Source organism: Drosophila santomea, chromosome X (assembly GCF_016746245.2).
Source record: "Drosophila santomea strain STO CAGO 1482 chromosome X, Prin_Dsan_1.1, whole genome shotgun sequence".
Taxonomy (NCBI): domain Eukaryota; kingdom Metazoa; phylum Arthropoda; class Insecta; order Diptera; family Drosophilidae; genus Drosophila; species Drosophila santomea.
This window is the reverse complement of record NC_053021.2, coordinates 21827638-21854288: the sequence shown is the minus strand read 5'-3', so window position 1 is coordinate 21854288 and position 26651 is coordinate 21827638. Positions and strand designations below refer to the sequence as shown.

Sequence of the window (26651 nt, the reverse complement as noted above, 5' to 3'; positions counted from 1 at the left end):
ATTCTATTAGCTGAGTACCGGGTATGTGGTAGTCGAGATATGTGAACAAATATGCAAATAAAACATTCATATAAAACAGTTGCAGTTCGTTTTTAATTCCGGATGATAACCACAAACAATAAAGGGCGCCCCAGCTGTGCGGTGCTGTGCTGTGCTGCCCGCACTGACTGCATTTCGCCCCTGGACAAACGAGATCTAATCAGCTGAATTACAATTAAGTAGGTGAACTAGCGAATTAACAGCGACGTGTTTACTGCGACCGGCTCTCTAGTCATTTGCCAGCAGGCAGGCGGAAGGCACACACAAACTAAATCCAAATCGAATTGGCGGACAGACAGATACATATACACAGGCCATAGACCATACATCATAGACCATAGACCGGCGATGAGTAGCGGCGATAAGGACGGTGATATCTTGCGGCCACTTAGCGATAGCGAAGTGGACGAACTGCTCGATCTGTACAAAGCCAAGTTCGGGGTAAAGAACTTCCACTACCTACTGCTGTACAACCAGCGGAAGTGGGACCGCCAGCTAGGCGAGGCTCAGATACCGCGCGACTGTCCGAACTATATATCCCTGAGGAAGCAGTTCTACACCCATCAAAGGGGAAACTTCCGGGAGTGGGGCACCTATGTGAGCCTCCATCGGGACATCGTGCAGAGCGTCTCCTTCTTTAGCTGGCAGCCAGATGGAGCTGCGGAGCTGTGGGAGTGCCTGGAGCACACACAGCTCATCGAGTGGACACAGGGCGCCCTGCTGACCAACGTGGACCTGGTATTTTGTGATCGGGTCAAGGAGTTGGCTGTCAGACGCGGAGTCACCTCGATTCAACCTCGCCAGTGCTTCGGGATGGTTTTGTCGCACGAGGATGCCTTAGGCGCAGAAGTTCCGGAGCTGCTCTCCGAGTTCGACATCCGTCGGCTGCGGGACGAGGATGCGGCCATGGTGCACGATTCCTGGCCCAACAAGGGTGAGGGCTCACTCACCTATCTCAGGGCGCTCATCCGCTTCAACAAATCCTTGGGCGTCTGTCGAAGCGACACTGGGGAGCTGATTGCCTGGATATTGCAGAACGACTTTTCCGGACTGGGGTGCGTATATTTGAAATACATATAAAATGCACGCGACATCAGCGATACATTTCAACACAAATATGGGGCTTGTGTTCTGGATTTGATCACAAAACTAATGCATTTTAGCAATAGTTTTGAAACCGAAAGTTCAAACAATGTTTTTTGTAAATGTGCTTAGCCAATGTGAAATTGTTCCGTACTCACGGAAAAATTTTCCTGGAGCCTAGCATGTACGATTTCAATAATATATGTTCTTCATAGGGTTTATGTTGATAAATTGATCCGATTTGCCAGGAAAAGCACATAACCCAATCAGAAAAGTATATATTTTCAGTGTGAGCGCGGTCGGCGTAGTAACGATGAGTACCGTTGATCAATGGTGTACAAATAGTTCCTCTTAACGACATGACGACTTTTCCAAATGATAAGCAACTACACAGAGTACCGAGTACAGAGCCATTCCAAAAAAAAACTTCTTCAAAGGTTTATTTGTTTTTATGCGTTTATGTTTTTAACAGCATGCTGCAAGTGCTGCCCAAGGCGGAGCGCAGAGGACTAGGTGGCCTTCTGGCCGCTGCGATGACCCGACAAATTGCCCGGGGTGAGGAGGTCACCCTCACGGCCTGGATTGTGGCTACTAACTGGCGGTCGGAGGCGCTGCTCAAGCGGATCGGGTACCAGAAAGAGCTGGTCAATGAGTGGATCAAGTTGGTGCCCAATACTTCATAGACGCACCACCGCTGGAGGGCAATTGCCGCAACTGGTGACGATGGTGGATTCCGTTGGATACCGGTGGATTCCGGTAATTGGGTTGGGTCAAGAAGCACTCTTGGCGATTTGCATTTGCTATGCCTATGTACATGGTCAACAATTTTATTTTGGCATTTAACATGCGCTCACGCTTTCTGAATACACTTTACGGCTTAATCAAATTCAAAAACAAATTCGAAACTAGCGGGCGGGAGGGGATATGGAAATCGGGGACTCGAACTATTTATTTACACACTCGGCTCGCCTTCAAAACAATATCAAAAATACATTTAATTTACAGCATTGCTTTGCATTCTAAGTATACACACATACATATATTACGCACTTTTGACTCAATCGGCCCAACATCCAAACTTTACATTTTCGAGTTGATTAACTAAAGAGTGTCATATGGTTACGCATTTTATACACCTTGCGGAAGAATGTGTCGATTTCTCTCATATCGAGATTGAAATTGAAAATTTGAGAAACATGTAGAGCTACAATATATTGGAATTAAGACACTCCTTCAGTCCCTTTACATTAACTACTAATCATTAGCCGTATTGTTTAAGCACCATCTACGTCGTGTTTTCTTAATTTCATTCAATGATATAATAGCGAACTAAATCTTTCAAAAGTCGGTTGTAATCTTGTCTGGTTGTTTTTAAAGGGAAATATTTTGAAACAACAAAGCCGCTTCCTTTAAATTCGATTGAGAATTAAATGTTTATGCTTCGTTCAAATTATTAATTTTAGAGTTGCGTCTCAAACGTATTCAATATATACATATATATAAGAGAGAAGGGAGTCGGGATTTGGATGGTGGTCGTCACAGGTTAATACTATCCAGCTAACCCGCTTATTGGATATATTCACTAACTACAAACTAGACAAATAGTAGCCGCGTTGCCGTCCCGCTCGGCATTCCGCTGCCGTTCGCCAGCAGACTGTTTCCGGGCGTTCGGTGCAACCCGTTGGACAGCTTCCCGTTGACCGATCCCCGGTAATAGGGATCCGTCTGCTGCTCCAGCGGCAAGTACTTCACATGGCTGGTCTGCGACAGCGGCAGTGTCGGCTGTTCGCGACCCCGCGTGATCTGTTTGGCGCGATTGTAGCAGAGCACGCCCACAATGGCCACCGTCATGCCTAGGCAATTGACCCACGTGACTGGATTGCCCAGGATTAGGAGCGATACTGCGATCACAAATATCCGCTTCGATGCGCTGGCCACCGCATAGGTGAGCGGAGTCACCAGAGACAAGACGCTGAAGGCGATGATGTTCTGAAGCCAGTTTAAGACACCGTCGGCGAAAAGCAGGGCAATAACCCGGTAGTCGAGGTTTTTCTGTAAAAGCGCAAATTTTGGTTAATTAAACACTTTGGGCAGGAAATTGTCTATAACTTTGATTTTGGTTATTTGGTTTCTCCTACTAAATATTATCAGTATTGAATACATTTTGTAGTTTTTATTTCTTATGTGCATTGACGAAATATGTTTGGAAAGGACATGCTTAACACGAAGCTAAAGGTTTTAATTCTGAAATCATATTAACATTGTCATCCCAATTTCCTCGCAAGACAAATGCGCTCTTAAAGAACGTTTGGCACACACACAAGGATGAAAAGATAAGAGGAGTGTTTTTTCATGTCTTCAAATTACCTGGGAACCTGAGCTGGTTGTGCCAGCTCTAAACCATTTTTTTTACATCCATGTAAAATCTATCAGATTAATTTGCACAAGTGTTTCGACCTGGCAATTTACATTCCGGATCGGAAAAAGTCAAGGTAGAGACAACGTCAGGAACTATTAAAACTGCGTTCAAGTATAGATACTAAATAGCAAACAAGAAGACAAACACAAGTGTTTTAAACAACGCACTTGCGTGCGTGGACAGAAAATGGTTGAGATAACACTGAACTGATGGACTGGATTTTCTTAAGTAATGGAAACGACTTGCTGATATTGCGTTATCCGTGATTTGCCCCCTCTTCACCCCACTGCTGTAACTTTACCTAGCGCCCAATTAAAAAGCCTATTCAGTAGATAAGATGTCCCCAGTTTGGGCAGAATTAGGCTCTCTACTCACAATGGCCGTGTGGCGGAATACAGCAAAGCTGTCCATGTAAAGCCAGAGGGGGAGGAAGATGAAGAGCGACAGCTTGCCGAGCAAATGCAGCAGCCGTAAATGGTGGATGTTGGTGTCCTTGAGCACCTGTCAACGAAAAATGTAATTTACAAATTGAATCGAATGGAATTGAACAAGAGACTTCTCGGGTACGTTACCTTCTTTGAGAAAATGTTTTGCATGGAGAAGCCCATTGTGGAGATGAGGGCGCTGATAAGGCCCATCATGTCAAAGGAGATCTCCGTGACGGTGGCTATGCCCACGCCCGTGATGATGGGCAGCAGACTCAGGTACACGAGCGTCGGCTGTTTCTCGCCAAAAAAAAGGCGCGTCAGGACGACGGTGAATAGTGGCATAGTGGCTTTGACTGGTGAAGAATAGAAACATGGTAAAGTTGAGGACTACTCTTTTACCGGAAAATATTGGCTCACTTCAAATTTGGCGGTAATCATATACATATATACTTAAAAAGTTTTTAGCTTAAGCATTAATTTTTATAATTTTTCGAATTCAGATTTAAATGGTTAATATTTATATACTGGCACTTGAAATACTTTTTATATTATTTTAAAACTTTAACACACGAGAATTAATTGAGATTATTGACTGACTATCAACAGCTTTTGGACACCTGGAATCATTTTTTGAATAGCTTATCAAAATAATGGTTACTGTAAAGAGGAAAACTAAATTGCTTGCCAACATCTAAGTGCATATCAGTAACACGATCTTTATCACATCTTGCCGCTCGGAAATTCCCCCCGAGCACATCATACAGATTCTGCTGACGTGTTGGGGAACCACTAGATTGGCGGGCACTCGACTCACCCGTGTGCGCGTAGGAAACTGGCACTTTCCACAGGGAGATGTGGGAGGTGACGGAGGCCAGGAGCTTGCCCAGCGCCAGCGGCACTATCAGACGGTAGTAGTAGGAGCTGGGTATGTCCTGGTACTTCCGGATGCGCCACAGGTTGAAGAAGGGCCCGCTGTACAGCGTGATGCTGCACAGCTGCACCAGAGTCACGGTCATCGGGAAGGGGAACTCGTTCAGGACCATCTTGCCGATCACGTTGTTGCTGGAGGAGATCACGTACCAGAAGAGGCACATCAGCAGCACGACGGCTATGTGACGCGACCCCGTCCGCTTGCCCAGCATTTTTCGTCCGGGATTGGCCCGTGCTCTCGTGGCTTAAGTTGGTGGCGATGGGCGGGGGCAAGTGGCAAGGCCTGGTCCTGGAGCTGCTGGTACTGCTGACAATCCGACACGCGGGGTTTATTGCATTGCGCTTGGTGTTCTTTAAAATTTAAATCGTCGATTAAAACGTCGTCTGTTTTTTGTTTTCGGTCAGTGTTACCAGACTGTTGTATGCCCTTTTGCCATAAACGCTCGCGATAAGCCGTAAGTTTTTACTAAAAAATCCAACAATTTCGCCAAAATTCAAAAAACTATGCTCAATATACCTCATATTTTTATACCCGTTACTCGTAGACTAAAAGGGTATACTAGATTCGTTGAAAAGTATGTAACTGGCAGAAGGAAGCGTTTCCGACCATATAAGGTATATATATTATTGATCAGGATCAATAGCCGAGTCGATCTGGCCATGTCCGTATGAACGTCGAGATCTCAGGAACTATAAAAGCTAGAAAGTTGACATAAGGCATACAGACTCCAGAGACATAGACGCAGCGCAAGTTTGTCGATTCATGTTGTCACGCCCACTCTAACGCCCACAAACCGCCCAAAACTGCCACGCCCACACTTTTGAAAAATGTTTTGATATTTTTTCATTTTTGTATTAGTCTTGTAAATTTCTATCGATTTGCCAAAAACCTTTTTGCCACGCCCATTCATTCCCACTCACGCCCACAAACCGCCAAAAACTGTCAGTGTTGAAGACTTTCCTTCGCACTTCCACTAGTTGAGTAACGAGTATCAGATAGTCGGGGAACTCGACTATAGCGCTCTCTCTTGTTATAATTAGGTACATATAATCGGGTTAAGACCCAATAAAAAAAACTCAATTACAAATATACTATACGATATTGATTAGTATTACATTTTAGTTATATTGTTTTAGGTTTCCATCTAAAATTTGCTTTATATATAGTGTATTTGATAACAGAGTTTTAATTTCTCAGCAAAAGCGTTTGCTTTCTTAAAGTTGTATGGTTGTCTGGTTTTTGATTCGGCGGTTTCTATGTGTAAAAAAAATCGATGCCTAAATGCATCGATGCAGTGCTTCAAAGTTTACGAGATAGTTTAGCGAAACGGTAGTAGACTCGACCGTTATTATTTAAACAATTGTGATGTTAAATCTGTGTTTCCTCCCATATATCTTAAATTAAATCTACCTAAATTTCATTTTCGTGCCTTTGTCAGTGGTCGGTGTCCTTAAATTAATTTATTCTGGCTTAACTTTTGTATAAGAGCATATATATTTGATGGTTTTGAGTTACTTCCTGCCCGGGATGGCGGAAAAATTTATTGGCCTCCACGCTTAAACAAGTTAACGCCACAGCCAATGTATGAAATTTGATTAAAATTTGCGTGTTTGGAAATCTGATGGTCTTTTCCGATAACGATGAATGATGGGGACGTTATCGATATGCGTTTTTTAAGTTTGCAAATTTTATGCTGTGGCAATGTGAAGTTTTTAAGTTGTAAGAAATGAGCTGTGCGGAATTAGAATTTGTTATTACCAGGCATGCTCCGGTAATCGAATTCGTAAGATTTTTACGATTTCGATTTAAAATCGTAAAATTGGTGCTTGCAGCAAGACGATAGAAAAAATTTTATGAAAACCAGAGCACCTAAAAACGAAATCGTACGATTTGGCCCAAATCGAATGCGTAAAAAACTTACGATTACCGGAGCATGCCTGTATAGTCAAATTTTCGAATGGATCTGTCCAAATAAATGATAGATGGCAGTATTGGATAATGGCGTCTTGTTTTTATGTGTTTCCTACATTTTGACACATTACATATGATGATGCCTACAGAGAATGTGGAGCGGAAGAATTTGGATCACGAGGCCTGTCTTGAATTACATATTTTCTAGCTTAAAATTAAGAATACAAAAATTAAGAAAATAAATATCTATCGATCTAGCTTTTGGTTACGTATAAGGCTACAAGTGCCTTTGAAAAATCTGGTCCCCACAATTTTCGAGGTTTGCTCCTCTTATTGAGGTTGTACCAATTTGTACAGCAACTTTGGTGAAAATTTCAAGATTTTAAAGCCGTTAGTTGTACCAAAGGCATTAGAATATTACTCTAATTTCTTTTGTTGTACGTTGGTTCGAGTTAATCAAATAAACGAAAGGCCGTTAAATTGTAACTCTTTGTTCCGAGACATAACCCAATATGTAAAATGTTATTTTCTTGACATTTGACCAATGTAAAATATCTTATTTTCCACTCAAATTAAATTTATTACTACAACTTTCACAGCCGTTCTACTAACATGCACGCAACTTAGCTGTAAAACTGTCGTTTTACCATGTGACCGGCATCACTAGCATTTTACCCACTAACAATAGCAACAAAATAACTATAATTATATAACAAGAGAGAACGCTATAGTCGAGTTCCCCGACTATCTGATACCCGTTACTCAGCTAGTAGAAGTGCGAAGGAGAGTCTTCAACACTGACAGTTTTTGGCGGTTTGTGGGCGTTAGGGTGGGCGTGGCAAAAGTTTTTTGGCAAATCGTTAGAAATTTACAAGACTAATACAAAAATGAAAAAATATCAAAACATTTTTTAAAAGTGTGGGCGTGGCAGCTTTGGGCGGTTTGTGGGCGTTAAAGTGGGCGTGGCAAAAAGTTTTTTGGCAAATTGATAGAAATTTACAAGACTAATAAAAAAATGAAAAAATATCAAAACATTTTTCAAAAGTGTGGGCGTGGCAGTTTTGGGCGGTTTGTGGGCGTTAGACTGGGCGTGGCAACGTGAATCGACAAACTTGCGCTGCTTCTATGTCTCTGGAGTCTGTGTGCTTAATCTCAACTTTCTAGCTTTTGTAGTTCCTGAGATCTCAGCGTTCATACGGACGGACAGACGGACGGACAGACGGACAGACGGACGGACAGACGGACATGGCCAAATCGACTCGGCTATTGAACCTGGCGGTTTGTGGGCGTTAGGGTGGGCGTGGCAAAAAGTTTTTTGGCAAATCGTTAGAAATTTACAAGACTAATACAAAAATGAAAAAATATCAAAACATTTTTTAAAAGTGTGGGCGTGGCAGCTTTGGGCGGTTTGTGGGCGTTAAAGTGGGCGTGGCAAAAAGTTTTTTGGCAAATTGATAGAAATTTACAAGACTAATAAAAAAATGAAAAAATATCAAAACATTTTTCAAAAGTGTGGGCGTGGCAGTTTTGGGCGGTTTGTGGGCGTTAGACTGGGCGTGGCAACGTGAATCGACAAACTTGCGCTGCTTCTATGTCTCTGGAGTCTGTGTGCTTAATCTCAACTTTCTAGCTTTTGTAGTTCCTGAGATCTCAGCGTTCATACGGACGGACAGACGGACATGGCCATGATCCTGATCAAGAATATATATTCTTTATATGGTCGGAAGCGCTTCCTTCTGCCTGTTACATACTTTTCAACGAATCTAGTATACCCTTTTACTCTACGAGTAACGGGTATAATTAGAAATGAGCGATAGGTAGCGGGTGGACCGTGATGAACATGAATGTCTATTGGCAGACGCCGTGGGCCACCAGAGGGAGCGGATTACCACCACCACTCTCTTTTTATACCCGTTACTCGTAGAGTAAAAGCAAAGACATTAGAATAACAAGATGCGTAACGCCATACGATTTTTTTGCACACGATTTTTTCGTTGTGGCTTTTCAAGTGGCTCCAGGCTCTCTCGAAATTTTGTTCAAAAGCCAGAGAGCGGAGAGCCTAGAGCCACCAGCTCTCTTGTACGCATCAGCGACAGCTGACCACTGTATTGGTGCACACGTATGCACATGCATTGTAAAAATGACAAAATATGCCCTTCATTTTAAAAGTTCTTAGACTTTAAATCTATATTATTTTTTATAAATTGCCACCACTTAAAAACTCTAGTTTTGCATTGCCTTAACATAAAAATTATTTAAATTCAACATAGAAATAATAATAGCACAATCTATGTACATAATAATGCATAATAATTTTCAAATATGATTTTATATTAGAATAGTTTTCATTAGAGTATTCAGCGTGCGACGTGTGAAAAATATAAGAAGACAATGATTCTTCGGTGCTTATGTGCGCACTTCGTGCATCAAGAAATCAATTTTGCAATGAACAGCTTCCAAATTTTTATTTATTTTATAAATAATATTTTACTTTATGAATTATTTTTATGAAATATTTATTTTTTAAATGTAATTTTTTTTTTTTTTGAAAATTCTTTGTTTTAAATTACAGTAGTTTTTAAAATTTACTTTGTATATGTTTTTATTATTTATTATAGTTATTTATTTTTATTATTTTATTTATTATTTATTATTATTTATTATTATTTAATATTTTTTTTTTTTTTTTTTTTGATGTTTTTAAAAAAGCGCGCAATTATGGGTGGGAAGAAAAGCGCGCCAATTTTTTTGTTTTTCCTTTTAATACGTTTTCTTTTTCTCTTAATACGTTTGCTTAAAGCTGACTATACGTAGAGCTCCTCGATTTTTTTTAAATTTCATATAAATATAAGACCCCATTACAATTGTAATGGCCTCCCTGTGGTGTTCCCTGGGTACCGATTATAAGATATATAACATATTATTAATTAACAATATAAATATAAATATGTGAACGGTAGCTAATTCGAGCGGCGCTTTTATCAAACGAATATAAAAAAAAATTCTTTCAAACCATAATAGTTACGAATCGAAATTGACCAAAACATTAATCAAATTTGTTTCTTAGATCAAAATTGATTTCGGCCCGAAAATCGTCTTCTAGCACAAGCACGCACACATACACACTATCTCCTTTATTGTTTTTACTCACACAAGCAAGTCAATTCTATTTTTAGATTTTTACGCTCTCAATTTTTGGCGAGCGAAAAGAGAGCAATTTCGGCCGTCACCAAAAAAGTGGCTGCATAGTGCAAAACCAATGTATGGCCGTTACGCATCTTGTTATTATAATGTCTTTGGTAAAAGGGTATACTAGATTCGTTGAAAAGTATGTAACAGGCAGAAGGAAGCGTTTCCGACCATATAAAGTATATATATTCTTGATCAGGATCAATAGCCGAGTCGATCTGGCCATGTCCGTCTGTCCGTCCGTCTGTCCGTCTGTCCGTCCGTCTGTCCGTCCGTATGAACGTCGAGATCTCAGGAACTACAAAAGCTAGAAAGTTGAGATTAAGCATAAAGACTCCAGAGACATAGAAGCAGCGCAAGTTTGTCGATTCATGTTGCCACGCCCACTCTAACGCCCTCAAACCGCCCAAAGCTGCTACGCCCACACTTTTGAAAAATGTTTTGATATTTTTTCATTTTTATATTGGTCTTGTAAATTTCTATCGATTTGCCAAAAAACTTTCTGCCACGCCCACTATAACGCCTACAAACCGCCAAAATTGTGTTTAAGACTCTCCTTCTCCCTTCCACTAGCTGAGTAACGGGTATCAGATAGTCGGGGAACTCGACTATAGCGTTCTCTCTTGTTACATTTTGAATTTAAAGGGTATGACTGCTTTTAAGTCTATTGACTAATTACAAAATTCTTAAATGAAATTTTGTAACCTTTGTTCCGCTCTAAGGTAAGCCAGGTATTCCCTCTCTCAGACGTCTTTGATTTGGCGTCGTTGATTTCTTTGCAGCTTCTAGATCGTTTTTAAGAATGTGTCCACTGGGCACATACAGTGTAATTTAGCATTCATTTGAATTTATTGCTAATGTTTCGTGAGAGACCGTTTTTAGAGTTTTAATCAGATTTTTAATCGACTGGAAGCCCCCAGACTATTAGTAGGGAACGCTATTTCTCAAAAGTTCTTAGATACTGTAAGGGCGCCAGTACCAGCAAATTTATCTGGAAGTTAGTTTCTAGCAACACTGATTGTAATGTAGCGATATGTCCGGGTGCATCCGCAACCTATGTTTCAGCAACATGACGGTTGAGGCAACATGCTGCGGGCTGTGGGCACAGAAACCCATATAGATTCAAAGAAATTTAAAAAGCAATGAAATTAAGTAGGAACTTAGTGTTTCTGAACATCGCGGTGCTGGTTTCAACCCAAAGCAACAATCACCCATCTTCATCACTGGCGGCAGCGTGGTTACCCTCTAAGTTGTGGTTGGGGTTTTAGGCTCGGTTAGGCTGATCAGACTTTCTTGATAGCAGAGGGACTTCGAGTGCGAATGGTGGAAAGCGCCTTATGAGCAAGGCCACTGAGGGTCGCTACTATCTTCGTCGCACCTACGCTTCCTTCTGCCTGTTACAAGCTTTTGGTTTTGCACTATGCCAGAAATTGAGAGCGTAAAAATCTAAAAATAGAATTGTCTTGCTTGTAAGAGTAAAAACAATAAAGGAGATCGTGTGTATGTGTGCGTGCTTGTGCTAGAAGACGATTTTAGGGCCGAAATCAATTTTGATCTAAGAAACAAATTTGATTAATGTTTTGGTCAATTTCGATTCGTAACTATTATGGTTTGAAAGAAGTTTTTTATACCCGTTACTCGTAGAGTAACCCTATAATTGCGCACTTTTTTAAAAATATCAAAATAAAATATAACAAAATAATTTAACTGAATTTTATTTGCATTTTAAATACTGAAAATGGGTAATTTTCATACTAGCAATTCAACTAAATAACTATGTATATTAAATAATTATTACGTATACAAAGTAAATTATTATAACTACTGTAAACAACTACGAATAACTACTGTAAAACAAAGAATTTCGAAAAAAAAGAATATACATTTAAAAAATACATATTTCAAAAGAATAATTCACAAACAAAAATATTATTTATGAAATAAATAAAAATATGGAAACTGTTTATTGCAAAATTAATTTCTTAAAGCACGAAGTGCGGACATAGGCACCGAAGAATAATTGTCAAATTACATTTTTCACACGTCGCACGCTGAGAGTATTCAGCGACAATTATTCTAATAAAAAGTCATATTTGAAAATTATTATGCATTATTATGTACATAGATTGTGCTTTAAATATTTCTATGTTGAATTTAAATAATTGTTATGTTATGGCAATGCAAAACTAGAGTTTTTAAGTGGTGGCAATTTATAAAAAATAATATAGATTTAAAGTCTAAGAACTTCTAAAATTAAGGGCATATTTTGTGTGCACCAATACAGTGGTCAGCTGTCGCTGTATGCGTACAATAGAGCTGCTGGCTCTAGAGCTCTCCGCTCTCTGGCTTTTGAACAAAATTTCGAGAAAGCCTGAAGCCACTTGAAAAGCCAGCACGAAAAAATCGTGTGCAAAAAATTCGTATGGCGTTACGCATCTTGTTATTCTAATGTTTTTGCTTTTACTCTACGAGTAACGTGTATAAAAATAAATAAATAAAAATCGATGCAAATATGTATAAATAATTGTTAATAAAAAGTATCCTATTTTTAAAACAAATATGATTTTATTAACTCGTTCAATGAAGAACCCGAGAACCCTAACAGTGGTTACTTTTATATATTTTTGCATGTGATTTAAAAAAAAATGATTTATAATGCTTTAAACTTTAAAGAAATGGCCAATAATCGTGGTATCCGACGTAAAATCACGCCTCATGAGGACCGATCTATTGTGCGATATAGCAGGGCGCAGCCTTTTGCATCGTCCAGCAAGTTAAAAAATGACTTAAGCTTGAATGTTAGTGGCTTTACTATTCGGCGACGTCTTAAAGAACAAAATTTCAAAGCGTGCCATCCACGAAAAGTTCCAATGTTAGCCACCAGACATGTCAAAGCTCGTTTGGAGTTCGTCAAAAGTCCCCTTAATTGCCCCATTTCAAAGTGGCGAAATATTTTATGGAGTGCCGAAAGTAAAATTGTGTTATTTGGTGGAAAGGGCTCTAGACAATAAGTCAGACGTCCACCTAACAGAGAGTACGACCAAAGACATTAGAATAACAAGATGCGTAACGGCCATACATTGGTTTTGCACTATGCAGCCACTTTTTTGGTGACGGCCGAAATTGCTCTCTTTTCGCTCGCCAAAAATTGAGAGCGTAAAAATCTAAAAATAGAATTGACTTGCTTGTGTGAGTAAAAACAATAAAGGAGATAGTGTGTATGTGTGCGTGCTTGTGCTAGAAGACGATTTTCGGGCCGAAATCAATTTTGATCTAAGAAACAAATTTGATTAATGTTTTGGTCAATTTCGATTCGTAACTATTATGGTTTGAAAGACTTTTTTTTAATATTCGTTTGATAAAAGCGCCGCTCGAATTAGCTACCGTTTACATATTTATATTTATATTGATAATTAATAATATGTAATATATTATAATCGGTACCCAGGGAACACCACGGGGAGGCCATTACAATTGTAATGGGGTCTTATATTTATATGACCTTCGAGTCGACTTGAAATGTTTAAATGTTTAACATTAAAACATTTCCATGTTCCCCAACTAAGCTAGTTTTCTAACTATTGCTTTTTATTATAACGGGTGTTTTTTTTAGAGGTATAGAACTTTAAGTTGGCATTACTGTTCAAGATGGCGACCGATTTAACAGCTGTCAAGTGATTTATTCTCAGTTTGGTTTGGCAATTCGTCATGCGTGCTTACAAAATCCAACTCGTGCAAGAATTGAAACCAAACGATCATCAAGCAAGGCGTAGATTCGTCGAATGGGCCCAAAACGAGATTGCTGTTGTTCCCGATTTTTCATAAGCCTCCAAGATCTTGTGATTTAACACCGCTAGACTACTTTTTGTGGGGCTATGTAAAGTCATTGGTCTATGCGGATAAGCCACAAACGCTAAACCATTTGGAAGACAACATTCGCCGTGTTATTGCCGATATACGGCCAAATGTTGGAAAAAGTCATTGCAAATTGGACGTCCAGATTGGACTACATCCGAGCCAGCCGTGGCGGTCATATGCCAGAAATCATATTTAAAATGTAATGCCACAAGATTATCTTTCATGTCAATAAAATTCATGTCAATCGAATAATCCATCGTTGTTTTATTGCAATTTAAAGTTCTATACCTCTAAAAAAAACACCCTATATATCGCCTCTTTTTTTAATTATATAATTTAATTTTTAAAGTCGTCAATTATTTGAATGTTTATATTTTTTTCACTTATGAGATAAAATGCTGAGTTTAGCTTGACTTTTTTGTCTATTAGCAATAACAGTCCACTTGCAATGCTTAAAAAGCAAAACTTTTATAAGTTTTTTTAAAAGATCTATTTTATGCTCATAACATTCATTTTCTACATGAAACCATAATGAGAAATCACTACTCTCATTTGTGCACTTAATGCATTGGTCTACAATAAATTTTTGTATACACATTTGTTTTTTATTATTTTTAAAAATATTTTCAAAAACTTTAATGTGTATTTTACAAATATTAAAAAATAGATCAGATGGTGCCTTTAGTTTTCCAAAGTCCGATTCTGTCGAGTAGTTTTTCTCATGTATAAAAAGCTCTGATGGAGCTGTTAAATGCTCGGTTTCTTTTAAAATTACCGATCTGCATTTATCGCAACTGGATCCCTTTGCAATATATCCAACAAAATATCTACTCGAAGTTAATTCAATGGGTATATCATTGCACAAAAAATTATCTATATTTTGGTCAAAGTACCTCTCATTGCCTTCTACAATTTCAGAAAATGATACAGAGTATTCTTGCTGCTGTATTTCTTTTTTTTCAATGCAAGGCTGATATATAATCGAATCGAACTCTATTGGCAACATTACATCATCATCTGATTCGCAATTAGAGTTTTGGGAAAATTTAAAAATGTGTAGGGATATAAGCTTGGCAATTATTACATTAAATTCATTAACTGAAGGATTTCTGCAGTTACCACCTTTTGCTCGAACGCACGCAAATATATTTTCAAGGGGATCCTGGTTAACTCTACTTGTTAAAAAGAAAAAGTGGTCCGTGTGGTCCTTAAATATATCTTTGACGAGTCCAAATATAGCTTCAGTAGTTTGGATCAAGCCATCAAGACAATATATATTATTACCGTGATATTTTACGCTCCTTAGGTATTCCTGCATTTCCTTCAGTTTATGCCAAACAGTATTGTTTACTTGAAGTGCGCATTTCATGGGGTTTTTGTCAGTTAATACTCTGCTATTCAGGCAATCAAAGTAATCATTAACTTTTTGGACAAATGCAGCAGTAGAATTTCGATCTGGAATTGTTCCTTTCCTCAGATATCTTACCCCAATATCATCTGGGGAGAAATGATCGTGGCATAAAAACAGTGATGAAGTGCTTGCCACAAAATCCTCCGTAAATTGGCACTTTTCCGCCCATTTCATTAAAATTTTTGGATCCTTTTCAGGAAAACTAAACAATTTAAGGGTGGGGAAATCGCGCCTAGATTTTTGGCAGTGTGGTAAACTGCACTTGTTCCCACTTATGTTTTTCCTTTTCTTTTCGGCCATAGCCAGGCAATTCCAATTGGCCAATCAAATATTTGTATATTAAAAATAATAAATTTTAGCTCTAACCTTTTTCAAAAAGCAGCAGTAGCAGCAGCACGTAGTATTAGCGCGTAAAATTACGAAATTAAGTTAAGTAATTCAGTTAACTGAAATTTTCTCTTATTTATCACTACCAATCGCAATTTATAATTCGCACATATATTTCCGTACTTTAGCAATGCAACCAAACAACTTTAATTGATTGTAAACACAATTTTAAAGCGAAATTTAAAAAAAATCGAGGAGCTCTACGTATAGTCAGCTTTAAGCAAACGTATTAAGAGAAAAAGAAAACGTATTAAAAGGAAAAACAAAAAAATTGGCGCGCTTTTCTTCCCACCCATAATTGCGCGCTTTTTTAAAAACATCAAAACAAAATAAAAAAAAATAATTTATCTGAATCTTATTTTCATTTTAAATATTGAAAATTGGTAATTTTTATACTAGTAATTTGACTAAATAACTATAATAAATAATAAAAACATATACAAAGTAAATTTTAAAAACTACTGTAATTTAAAACAAAGAATTTAAAAGAAAGAAAAAAAAAGAAATTACATATAAAATATAAATATTTCATAAAAATAATTCATAAAGTAAAATATTATTTATAAAATAAATAAAAATATGGAATCTGTTTATTGCAAAATTGATTTCTTGAAGCACGAAGTGCGGACATAAGCACCGAAGAATCATTGTCTTCTTATATTTTTCACACGTCGCACGCTGAATACTCTAATGACAATTATTCTAATATAAAGTCATCTTTTAAAATTATTATGCATTTTTTTGTACATAGATTGTGCTATTATTATTTCTGTGTTAAATTTGAATAATTGTTATGTTAAGGCAATGGAAGACTAGAGTTTTTAAGTGGTGTCAATTTATAAAAAATAATATAGATTTAAAGTCTAAGAACTTCTAAGATGAAGGGCATATTTTGTCGTTTTTACAATGCATGTGCATACGTGTGCACCAATACAGTGGTCAGCTGTCGCTGTATGCGTACAAGAGAGCTGGTGGCTCTAGAGCTCTCCGCTCTCTGGCTTTTGAATACAATTTCGAGAGAGCGAAAAGCCACTTGAAAAGCCACCACGAAAAAATCGTGTGCAAAAAAATCGTATGGCGTTACGCATCTTGTTATTCTAATGTCTTTGGTACGACCCTTAGTACTCTTTAAAGACAGTTAAACACGGCGGATTGAGTATTATGGTATGGGCATGTTTTTCTTGCAGTGGAGTGGGCCCTATATTCATGATTAATGGTTTCTCTAAGGGCTGAGTACAAACATTCGTTGTCTCCCGGCTATAATTTTTTAATGCTGTTCCACTTTTGTAATGATGATGGACTGGGTAAATTTAATTTTAAAGAGTCCCTTAAAAACGCATATGTGGAAGTCGACCTGTAACATATGCTGTGAGCAAACAATTTTTCGGAATCATTCCATCTTGTATTTGTGCCTTTTTTTCTTTCAGAAGCATTTTTGCCAATATATTTTCATTTCCCGTTAAATTGATTTTATCAATTTGAGAAAGTAGGTTCTTTTCGGACTTAGATTCCAACCTTATCTTTCGTTTTAAATTTGAGTTTTCTTTCCTCAGCATTTTAATTCGAATTTGTCTTTCATCAGACATTTTTTTATAAGAAATATATATATTTTTTAACATTTTTAACGTTTTAGTGTTTTTATGACACTGACGACATATTTTAACAGGGGACTGTGAGCGGTATCTTTTTTGCGCAGGCGACCTTACAGCATTAAAATTAATTTTATCAATTGTATTATATTTCATCAGGTTTCGATCTGGAATTATTCCTTTCTTCAGATATCTTACCCCAATTTCATCTGGGGAGAAATGATAGTGGCATAAAAACAGTGTTGAAGTGCTTGCCACAAAATCCTCCGTAAATTGGCACTTTTCCGCCCATTTCATTAAAATTGTTGGATCCTTTTCAGGAAACCTAAACAATTTAAGCGTGGGGAAAACGCGCCTAGATTTCCGGCAGTATGGTAAACTGCACTTGTTCCCAATTATGTTTCTCCTTTTCTTTTCGGCCATAGCCAGGCAATTCTAATGGGCCAATAAAATATTTTTATATTAAAAATAATAAATTTTAACTCTTACCCTTTTTTAAAAAGCAGCAGTAGCAGCAGCACGTAGTATTAAATTTTCTCTTATTTATCACTACCAATCGCAATTTATAATTCCCACATATATTTCCGTACTTTCGAATTCAAACAAGGAGCGTGCGCGCGCCCAAACGACCCACGGGCCACACTAAACCAGAAACCCGGCCACACTAAATCGGGTAAATCGATAGCACAAGCAAAATCGATGGACCCAGCCAATCCCTATATAAAGCGGACGGCTGGCCTCTGGGAACTCAGTCAGTGGTCGGCAGCGATCGGATGGAACTCATCAACCAACTCAACCAGCCAGCTCTACAGCTGGATCTCCCAGTGGTAAATATAATAAACCAGGATAGTAAGTGTTCATTCCTATTGCCTTTGCTGACTGGGGGGTCCAACAACAACTCTCTTTGCTGACTTCAGGGTCCAAAAACAATAACAATTGTCATTGCTGACTTCAGGGCGCTAACATCAATTCTCCCCGCCGACTTTCGGGTCCGATAACACGAGGGAGCCGTTTACAGCCGGAGGATCCAGACGCGAGAAGCTCCACCCACGGATACCGTTTGCAGTAAGTTATGTATTATTTTTATTAGGCTCGGCGATTGATAAAAAGTTTAAAGTTTAATCATTTACGGAATTGAAGTGGAGGTTGTAGCTGCAGCGAGACGGAGTTTCAAAAGCGGCAAGAGAAAAAGCTCAATATACTGTCGCCGTTTGGGTTTTTTTTGCTCAGCAATGCAGTTGTCGCGAAGCCGCCATCTTTTTTTTAACAACTTTCTTTCATGTTTAATTTTCTAACTTCATAAAATTTGACTATTTCGAGTAAATAGCCAAAATATATTAACAAAGAATTTGGAAAACCCAAAAACGTCCTAGCAATCAAAACTGAATCGAAGTTGCTAGAAGCAGTAACGTAACGTGACATACAGCTCTATCACGATGTTGTCGCAGAACTGAGGGACCTGCCGCTCCACATCATTGCAGTCTAGGGTGGAGCGTTTTAGGGTGGGGCGATTTAGGCCCGGATTCTGCGACTCCTCACGTACTCAGGAGGCCGAAGAACTCGATGAAGGGCTGGTACACTATGGGGAATTGGACATGTTTTTTTGGCATAAATTAATATCTGGCAATCTATTTGAGATACCATAATTTGTTTTCTAGTCTTATAGACACCTTTAAAATTATTTTGGAAAATGACTTCCCGCGGAAGATAGAGTCGCCTATGGTTGTTAGTGCACCTGACTAAATTTATTGATGATATTATGTGGTCCAAAGTTTTCAATCCACACATCTGTAAAGTTGGAAATTCGACTATGCTTTCTGGGATGATGAAGTCAGTCGGATTTGTCAATTTTATTTCTGGATTCTGCAGCCACTTCGCCAAAATAGCCGATTAGAAGAGCTGTGTTTTTAAGAACCAGAATCTTGTGAACGGTCGCTGTCATTGGAAGCACAGTTGTTCATATTTATTCAGGTCTATTGGCAATTGACATGACAAGTATATTAACATTGTCCTCATGTTTAAAATGATTTGGATGTCAACGACAGTTATATAGAAGAAGTTATATAGAACTTGGAAGTTGTTGAAGGCTCGGCGAGCAGTATTACCAACATTTGTGCTTCCGAAATAATTGCGGAATGTTCTTTTTTCTTTCTGAAACCATGCTTTTGTCGACGGCACTCGCTATCCTCCATTTCTTATATAACTTATATAACCAGCATGAAGTACAAATTCAAAAAATCTAATTCAGCAATGTAGTGGACTTGCACCATGTTTTATGTTGTCCAAAATCGGTACAAGCTTAAGGCTCTTAAAAATGTTGTTCCACAAAAAATCTTTTGGAGTCGCATTGCAAATGGGGGCAAGCCTGGGATGAGTTCGTATTTGTAAGGGCGTTAAGCTCAATAACAGTCAAGTACAAATTAAACTTAACGTAAAGGATTTTGTTATTATTCAGGATTACTTTGCAGCATATTAAATTTTTTATTTCCTATTGAACTAGCAAATTTTCTTTAAGAATTACATTTTTAGATTCCGTCAGAAACTCGAGTTTCAAAGGCCGAGAAAATCGTATGCTTTGCGGAAAACGATTGTTCCACAACACGTTGCATAATACATGATACATCATACATCATAATCAGCCTTAGTTCGAATTCGAACAAGGCGCGTGGGCGCGCCCAAACGAGCCACGGGCCACACTAAATCGGGTAAATCGATAGCACAAGCAAAATCGATGGACCCAGCCAATCCCTATATAAAGCGGGCGGCTGGCCTCTGGGAACTCAGTCAGTGGTCGGCAGCGATCGGATGGAACTCATCAACCAACTCAACCAGCCAGCTCTACAGCTGGATCTCCCAGTGGTAAATATAATAAACCAGGATAGTAAGTATTCATTCCTATTGCCTTTGCTGACTTAAAGGTCCAACAACAATTCTCTTTGCTGAATGGGGGGTCCAACAACAACTCTCTTTGCTGACTTCAGGGTCCAAAAACAATAACAATTGTCATTGCTGACTTCAAGGCACTAACATCAATTCTCCCCGCCGACTTTCGGGTCCGATAACAACACGAGGGAGCCGTTTACAGCCGGAGGATCCAGACGCGAGAAGATCCTCCCACGGATACCGTTTGCAAAATAATTATTTGTTTATATTTTAGGTTCTTTTTAAAGTATTATACAAGTAATCTTCAAATGAGTTTTACGCTTTCCATATTTTCATAAAAAAAAAAAAAAAAAGTGATAAAAAGTTTAAAGTTTAATCATTTACGGAATTGAAGTGGAGGTTGTAGCTTAAGCGAGACGGAGTTTCAAAAGCGACAAGAGAAAAAGCTCAATATACTTTCGCCGTTTGGGTTTTTTCGCTCAGCAATGGAGTTGTCGCGAAGCCGCCATCTTTTTTTTAACAACTTTCTTTCATGTTGAATTTTCTAACTTCATAAAATTTGACTATTTCGAGTAAATAGCCAAAATATATTAACAAAGAATTTGGAAAACCCAAAAACGTCCTAGCAATCAAAACTGAATCGAAGTTGCCAGAAGCAGTAACGTAGTTTAAGGCATCGCTCGGCGATGAATTCCCCACTTTCCTCATTGACATACAGCTCTATTACGATGTTGTCGCAGAACTGAGGGACCTGCCGCTCAACATCATTGCAGTCTAGGGTGGAGCGATTGACCACGGTCTACTTGTCGGTGCTTAGGTCCGGGTTCTACGACTCCTTAGGTACTCAGGAGGCCGAAAAACTCGATGAAGGGCTGGCACACTATGGGGAATTGGACATGTTTTTTTGGCATAAATTAATATCTTACAATCTGTTTGAGATATTATAATTTTTTCTAGTCTTATACACACATTTTGGAAAATGATTTCTCGCGGAAGAGGAGTCGCCTATGTTTTTTAGTGCGCCTGCCGCTCCACATGTTTTAATGTTCAACATTAAAACATTTCCATGTTTCCCAACTAAGCTAGTTTTCTAACTATTGCTTTTTATTTTATATTGCCTCTTTTTTTTAATTATATAATGGTTTTAGTCGTCAACTATTTTAATGTTTTCATTTTATTTACTTATGAGATAAAATGCTGAGTTAAGCCATTTTTCAGAAAATGATACAGAGTATTCTTGCTGGTGTATTTCTTTTTTTTCAATGCAAGGCTGATATATAATCGAATCGAACTCTATTGGCAACATCACATCATCATCTGATTCGCAATAGAGTTCTGGGAAAATTTAAAAATGTGTAAGGATATAAGCTTGGCAATTGTTATATTAAATTCATCAACTGAAGTATTTCTGCAGTTACCACCTTTTGCTCGAACGCACGCAAATATATTTTCAAAAGGATCCTGGTTAACTATACTTGTTAAAAAGAAAAAGTGGTCCTTGTGGTCCTTAAATATATCTTTGACGAGTCCAAATATAGCTTCAGTAGTTTGGACCAAGCCATCAAGACAATATATATTATTCCCGTGATATTTTACGCTCTTTAGGTATTCCTGCATTTCTTTCAGTATATGCCAAACAGTATTGTTCACTTGAAGTGCGCATTTCATGGGGTTTTTGTCAGTTAATACTCTGCTATTCAGGCAATCAAAGTAATCATTAACTTTTTGGACAAATGCAGCAGTAGAAGCTGCAACTTCGGGACTATTTCGATTAAATTGCTTGTTTTGATTGCCGCTGCCACTGTGTGACTACGTGTCTGAGTTGCCAAACATACCCGCATTATCTCAAATCTAGTTGGATTAACGTGACTCCTTGTTAATTTAGCCATTCTCGTTACTGATCCCTGATCTAATTCATAAACCTCTCGGATGACATCAAAGTCAACTCGTCCGTCAGGGGTTTCAAAATTAGCTTTTAGAAAATTATTTCTAATAGACGAAAAGATGCGGAATGTCATGAAACATATAACATTTCTTACTATTTAAGGTAAAGTAAGGTTTCTCATTGGTGACTTCAAGTAATGAGGTACATTTTCTGTTGTTACCTCCTTGATCATAAACAACACCCCTTACTTTGAACCCAATATTTTCAATGTTTTTATAAATAAGATTTTTTAAGCAATAGCCTTTTATATTAGTTTCCGGCACGAAATAGTTCAATATAAATTTCCATTTCTTTAAAATACCCCGAATCACAAATACGCAAATGAGGCTTCCCATTTTATTAGAGCGATCAATTAAATGCTCTAGTCCATCTATTAAATCAACTGATACATTATACGTTAAGTTTTTTTTATTGCTACTTCATCACAAGTTAATATGCATTCTTTATCCGATTCATTCATTTCCTTAATGGTTTCTCTAAGGGCTGAGTATAAACATTCGTTGTCTCCCGGCTATAATTTTTTAATGCTGTTCCACTTTTGTAATGATGATGGACTGGGTAAATTTAATTTTAAAGAGTCCCTTAAAAACGCATATGTGGAAGTCGACCTGTAACATATGCTGTGAGCAAACAATTTTTCGGAATCATTCCATCTTGTATTTGTGCCTTTTTTTCTTTCAGAAGCATTTTTGCCAATATATTTTCATTTCCCGTTAAATTGATTTTATCAATTTGAGAAAGTAGGTTCTTTTCGGACTTAGATTCCAACCTTATCTTTCGTTTTAAATTTGAGTTTTCTTTCCTCAGCATTTTAATTCGAATTTGTCTTTCATCAGACATTTTTTTATAAGAAATATATATATTTTTTAACATTTTTAACGTTTTAGTGTTTTTATGACACTGACGACATATTTTAACAGGGGACTGTGAGCGGTATCTTTTTTGCGCAGGCGACCTTACAGCATTAAAATTAATTTAATCAATTTTATTATATTTCATCAGGTTTCGATCTGGAATTATTCCTTTCTTCAGATATCTTACCCCAATTTCATCTGGGGAGAAATGATAGTGGCATAAAAACAGTGTTGAAGTGCTTCCACAAAATCCTCCGTAAATTGGCACTTTTCCGCCCATTTCATTAAAATTGTTGGATCCTTTTCAGGAAACCTAAACAATTTAAGCGTGGGGAAAACGCGCCTAGATTTCCGGCAGTATGGTAAACTGCACTTGTTCCCAATTATGTTTCTCCTTTTCTTTTCGGCCATAGCCAGGCAATTCCAATGGGCCAATAAAATATTTTTATATTAAAAATAATAAATTTTAACTCTTACCCTTTTTTAAAAAGCAGCAGTAGCAGCAGCACGTAGTATTAAATTTTCTCTTATTTATCACTACCAATCGCAATTTATAATTCCCACATATATTTCCGTACTTTCGAATTCAAACAAGGCGCGTGCGCGCGCCCAAACGACCCACGGGCCACACTAAACCAGAAACCCGGCCACACTAAATCGGGTAAATCGATAGCACAAGCAAAATCGATGGACCCAGCCAATCCCTATATAAAGCGGCCGGCTGGCCTCTGGGAATCAGCAATCGGATGGAACTCATCAACCAACTCAACCAGCCAGCTCTACAGCAGGATCTCCCAGTGGTAAATATAATAAACCAGGATAGTAAGTATTCATTCCTATTGCCTTTGCTGACTTATGTTTTTTTAGTGCGCCTGCCGCTCCACATCATTGCAGTCTAGGGTGGAGAGATTGACCACGGTCTACTTGTCGGTGTTTAGGCCCGGATTCTACGACTCCTTAGGTCCTCAGGAGCACGAAAAACTCGATGAGGGGCTGGCACACTGTGGGGAATTGGACATGTTTTTTTGGCATAAATTATTATCTCGCAATCTATTTGATATACTAAAATTTTTTTCTAGTCTTATACACACCTTTAAAATTATTATATGATCTATAAGATCTGTAGGCCTTCATTCGCTACGGTATCTGTAACTTGAATATTGACATTAAGGCCAGAGCCTGTTTAGCGGGAGAGCGCACCAGAATGTTGTACGGGCTTGCTTATCCACTTCCTAATTATCTTCGCTTTAGCTGGGTTAAAGGCTAGTATTTTTAGTACTGCAGCCAGATCGTTGACCCCATTCTTCCGTGCAGCTATACTCGACGCTTGCAACAATAATCCGTGGTTATGTTTTTTGAGTCTTGGGAGGTTGGTTGCTTTCTCTGACCTCTTGCTTCTTTCTTTGGACGACCAGCTTGATGTCATTCAGGCTCAGCTGTGCTTGAATTTCCAAGTATGTTCAAGCTAAGATTGCCTTTCGTCCATGCCTGGTATTTTGCTGCAAAATTTATCCAGCTTTCTATTACACATTTTCCATTTCTCAAACAAATTAACATGAAACATGCGCGCTTTCTCCCATATGCGACTTTTATCAATTTCATAAATGTTTCGTCGATATGCCCACAAATAAATTTTAATTATCGATAAATGCGTCGTGCAAAAAAGAACGCCATACTCAAATAACGGTAAAGACGTGCTATCGGAAGAGCTTCGGTAAATCCACCAATCACAAAAACAAAGTTCTACCAAGTTTGGTAAAAACAAATAAGCGCACAAAGAAGATCTAAGAAAAAAGCACAAAAACAATTATACAGGAAAACAGTTACACAAACGCAAGTGTACCGGGCAGCAGCCCAAGCACAAACGAAATGACGAAACCGCCTGACTTAAATTACCCCGCACTTTGTGGCAAGACCCCCATAACCGAATCGAAGTTTATAACTATCACTAGAACAGACACCAAAACATTTGAAAACGTATCACCATTTGTGATTAAAAAAGTAATTGACTTTACATGCGGAAGCGAAGTAGAGTCATGTAATAAAACTCGGAACGGAACCTTATTAGTGAAGACCAAGAACCTAATACAAGCTAGTAGGCTACTGAAACTAACAGCTTTCCATGACTTTACCGTATCCTCATCTGAACATCAATCCTTAAACTATTCAAAAGGTGTTATTTACTCCAACGAACTACGCAACATTGACGAAACGGAAATATTAGAAGAACTTAAACACCAAAAAGTTATTAACATTGAAAAGATTCGTATGTTTAGGAACAACGAGCTGCAGGAATCTGGACTAATAATTGTCACTTTTGGATCAACTATTCTACCAGAAACAATGATGATCGGATATGAACGAGTTAAGGTTCGACCCCATGTCCCTAACCCACTCAAATGCCGCAACTGCCTCCGATTTGGACACCCTTCTAAAGCCTGTAAAAGCCATAAAGCCTGCAAGAACTGCTCGGCAGAAGAACATACTACAGAAGACCAGGAATGCGACAAGCCAAAATTCTGTGTAAACTGCAAGTACGACATCAATGACCAATTCAACCACAGCCCCCTAGATAAATCATGCCCCGCTTTTATAAAGCAAAAAGAGATAACAACAATTAAGACTCTTGAAAAAGTGGACCATAAAACCGCAACAAGAATATACAATCTTCGACATATCCATCAGCCTACTCCGTACTCCAAGATAACATCTGCTCAACAACCTGAAAAAATAATGATGCCAACACAACAGAATGACAAATCCCAAGGATCTACACACAAAAACCCTAGCGCACACCAACTCAATCGCCAAATAAGATCGTACAGCGACATCATCGACACCCAGCCCAGTACCTCATCGAAGTCAATAAACCCAAGAAAAGAATTCGTCGACGAAAAAATGGATACCGAAACTTCAGCAGCCCCCAAGATGACCCACTCTAACAGACTAATTCCAGAAACTGATCGTAAACTTAGAAGCCAAGTTAAAGATAAGTCTAACCCTATTGCAAAACCCTCTTTAAAAGCCAAAAACAAAACCGAAAAAATTAAACCTAACTCCTTAAGTCTGGCAGAAGAATTAAGTAAAATAGCCAATAACAACAGCTCCGAAGAAGAGCTCTAAGCACTTATTTATAAAGTTTAATTCTCATTTCATTTGCATTTTCCCTTTACATAAGTATTTTTGATGATATTAATTGTTCAATGGAACTGTAACGGTTACCTAAATAATTACGACCAACTTCAATTACTATTAAAATATTATAAGCCAAAAGCCATATGCCTGCAAGAAACCCATCTTCACTCCCTTCATAACATCCCTATCCCTATCAACTTCACACTTATACACGAAAACACGTCAAATAACACTCACGGAGGAGTAGCAATACTTGTCCACAACTCTATCCAATATGAATCTCTAACTCTAAGTAACGACTTCGATGCGGTTGGAGTACTTTTGCACTCCAAACAAAAAATACGACTTATATCAACGTATATTGCCCCAGACAAAAAAGTTGAATTACACAATTTAGAAAACATGTTTGGAAACCCTAACGACAACACTATTATAACTGGCGACTTCAACAGCTGGCATCAGAGCTGGGGATCGCCGAATAATAACAAGAAGGGCAACACTATTTTTAAATATGTTAGCCAGTCAAACTTAATAACAATTAACGATGGATCTCCCACTCACTTCTCAACACACCATACTATGACACATG

The 26651-nt window shown here is 38.2% G+C and overlaps 2 protein-coding genes and 1 long non-coding RNA gene across 8 annotated transcripts; 2 read left to right on the top strand and 1 right to left on the bottom strand.

Moving 5' to 3' along the window:
• Positions 1-161: 161 nt before the first annotated feature.
• Positions 162-2016, top strand: LOC120457375. The gene is made up of 2 exons (XM_039644911.1): positions 162-1094; positions 1595-2016. The coding sequence occupies exons 1-2, from the start codon at positions 388-390 to the stop codon at positions 1803-1805; spliced, it is 918 nt and encodes a 305-aa protein (XP_039500845.1). The 5' UTR covers positions 162-387; the 3' UTR covers positions 1806-2016.
• Positions 1913-5436, bottom strand: LOC120457372 (solute carrier family 35 member E1 homolog). 2 transcript variants are annotated; one of them, XM_039644908.2, is made up of 5 exons: positions 5311-5436; positions 4784-5250; positions 4114-4322; positions 3917-4042; positions 1913-3174 (listed from the first exon to the last, which is right to left on the bottom strand). In XM_039644908.2, the coding sequence occupies exons 2-5, from the start codon at positions 5109-5111 to the stop codon at positions 2716-2718; spliced, it is 1122 nt and encodes a 373-aa protein (XP_039500842.1). In that variant the 5' UTR covers positions 5112-5250; positions 5311-5436; the 3' UTR covers positions 1913-2715. The 2 variants fall into 2 exon arrangements, with proteins under 2 accessions (XP_039500842.1, XP_039500841.1); XM_039644907.2 differs by lacking the exon at positions 5311-5436 and having other exon boundaries at positions 4784-5304.
• A 12556-nt stretch (positions 5437-17992) lies between these two features.
• Positions 17993-20360, top strand: LOC120455986. 5 transcript variants are annotated; one of them, XR_005616788.1, is made up of 4 exons: positions 17993-18072; positions 18201-18310; positions 19775-20104; positions 20164-20360. It is a non-coding gene; the product is annotated as an uncharacterized LOC120455986 (long non-coding RNA). The 5 variants fall into 5 exon arrangements; XR_005616787.1 differs by having other exon boundaries at positions 19761-20104; XR_005616785.1 differs by having other exon boundaries at positions 17993-18094; positions 19761-20104.
• Positions 20361-26651: the final 6291 nt, after the last annotated feature.

What these genes read in the sequence shown, in the direction of transcription:
- LOC120457372 (XM_039644908.2), bottom strand. Translation starts at nt 5,111, where the DNA reads ATGCTGGGCAAGCGGACGGGGTCGCGTCACATAGCCGTCGTGCTGCTG. An exon ending in AGTTTCCTACGCGCACACGG is followed by an intron (nt 4,323 to 4,783) that starts GTGAGTCGAGTG and finishes ATTCTTCACCAG; the next exon opens with TCAAAGCCACTATGCCACTA. An exon ending in AAAACATTTTCTCAAAGAAG is followed by an intron (nt 4,043 to 4,113) that starts GTAACGTACCCG and finishes TTTCGTTGACAG; the next exon opens with GTGCTCAAGGACACCAACAT.
- LOC120457375 (XM_039644911.1), top strand. Translation starts at nt 388, where the DNA reads ATGAGTAGCGGCGATAAGGACGGTGATATCTTGCGGCCACTTAGCGAT. An exon ending in AACGACTTTTCCGGACTGGG is followed by an intron (nt 1,095 to 1,594) that starts GTGCGTATATTT and finishes TGTTTTTAACAG; the next exon opens with CATGCTGCAAGTGCTGCCCA.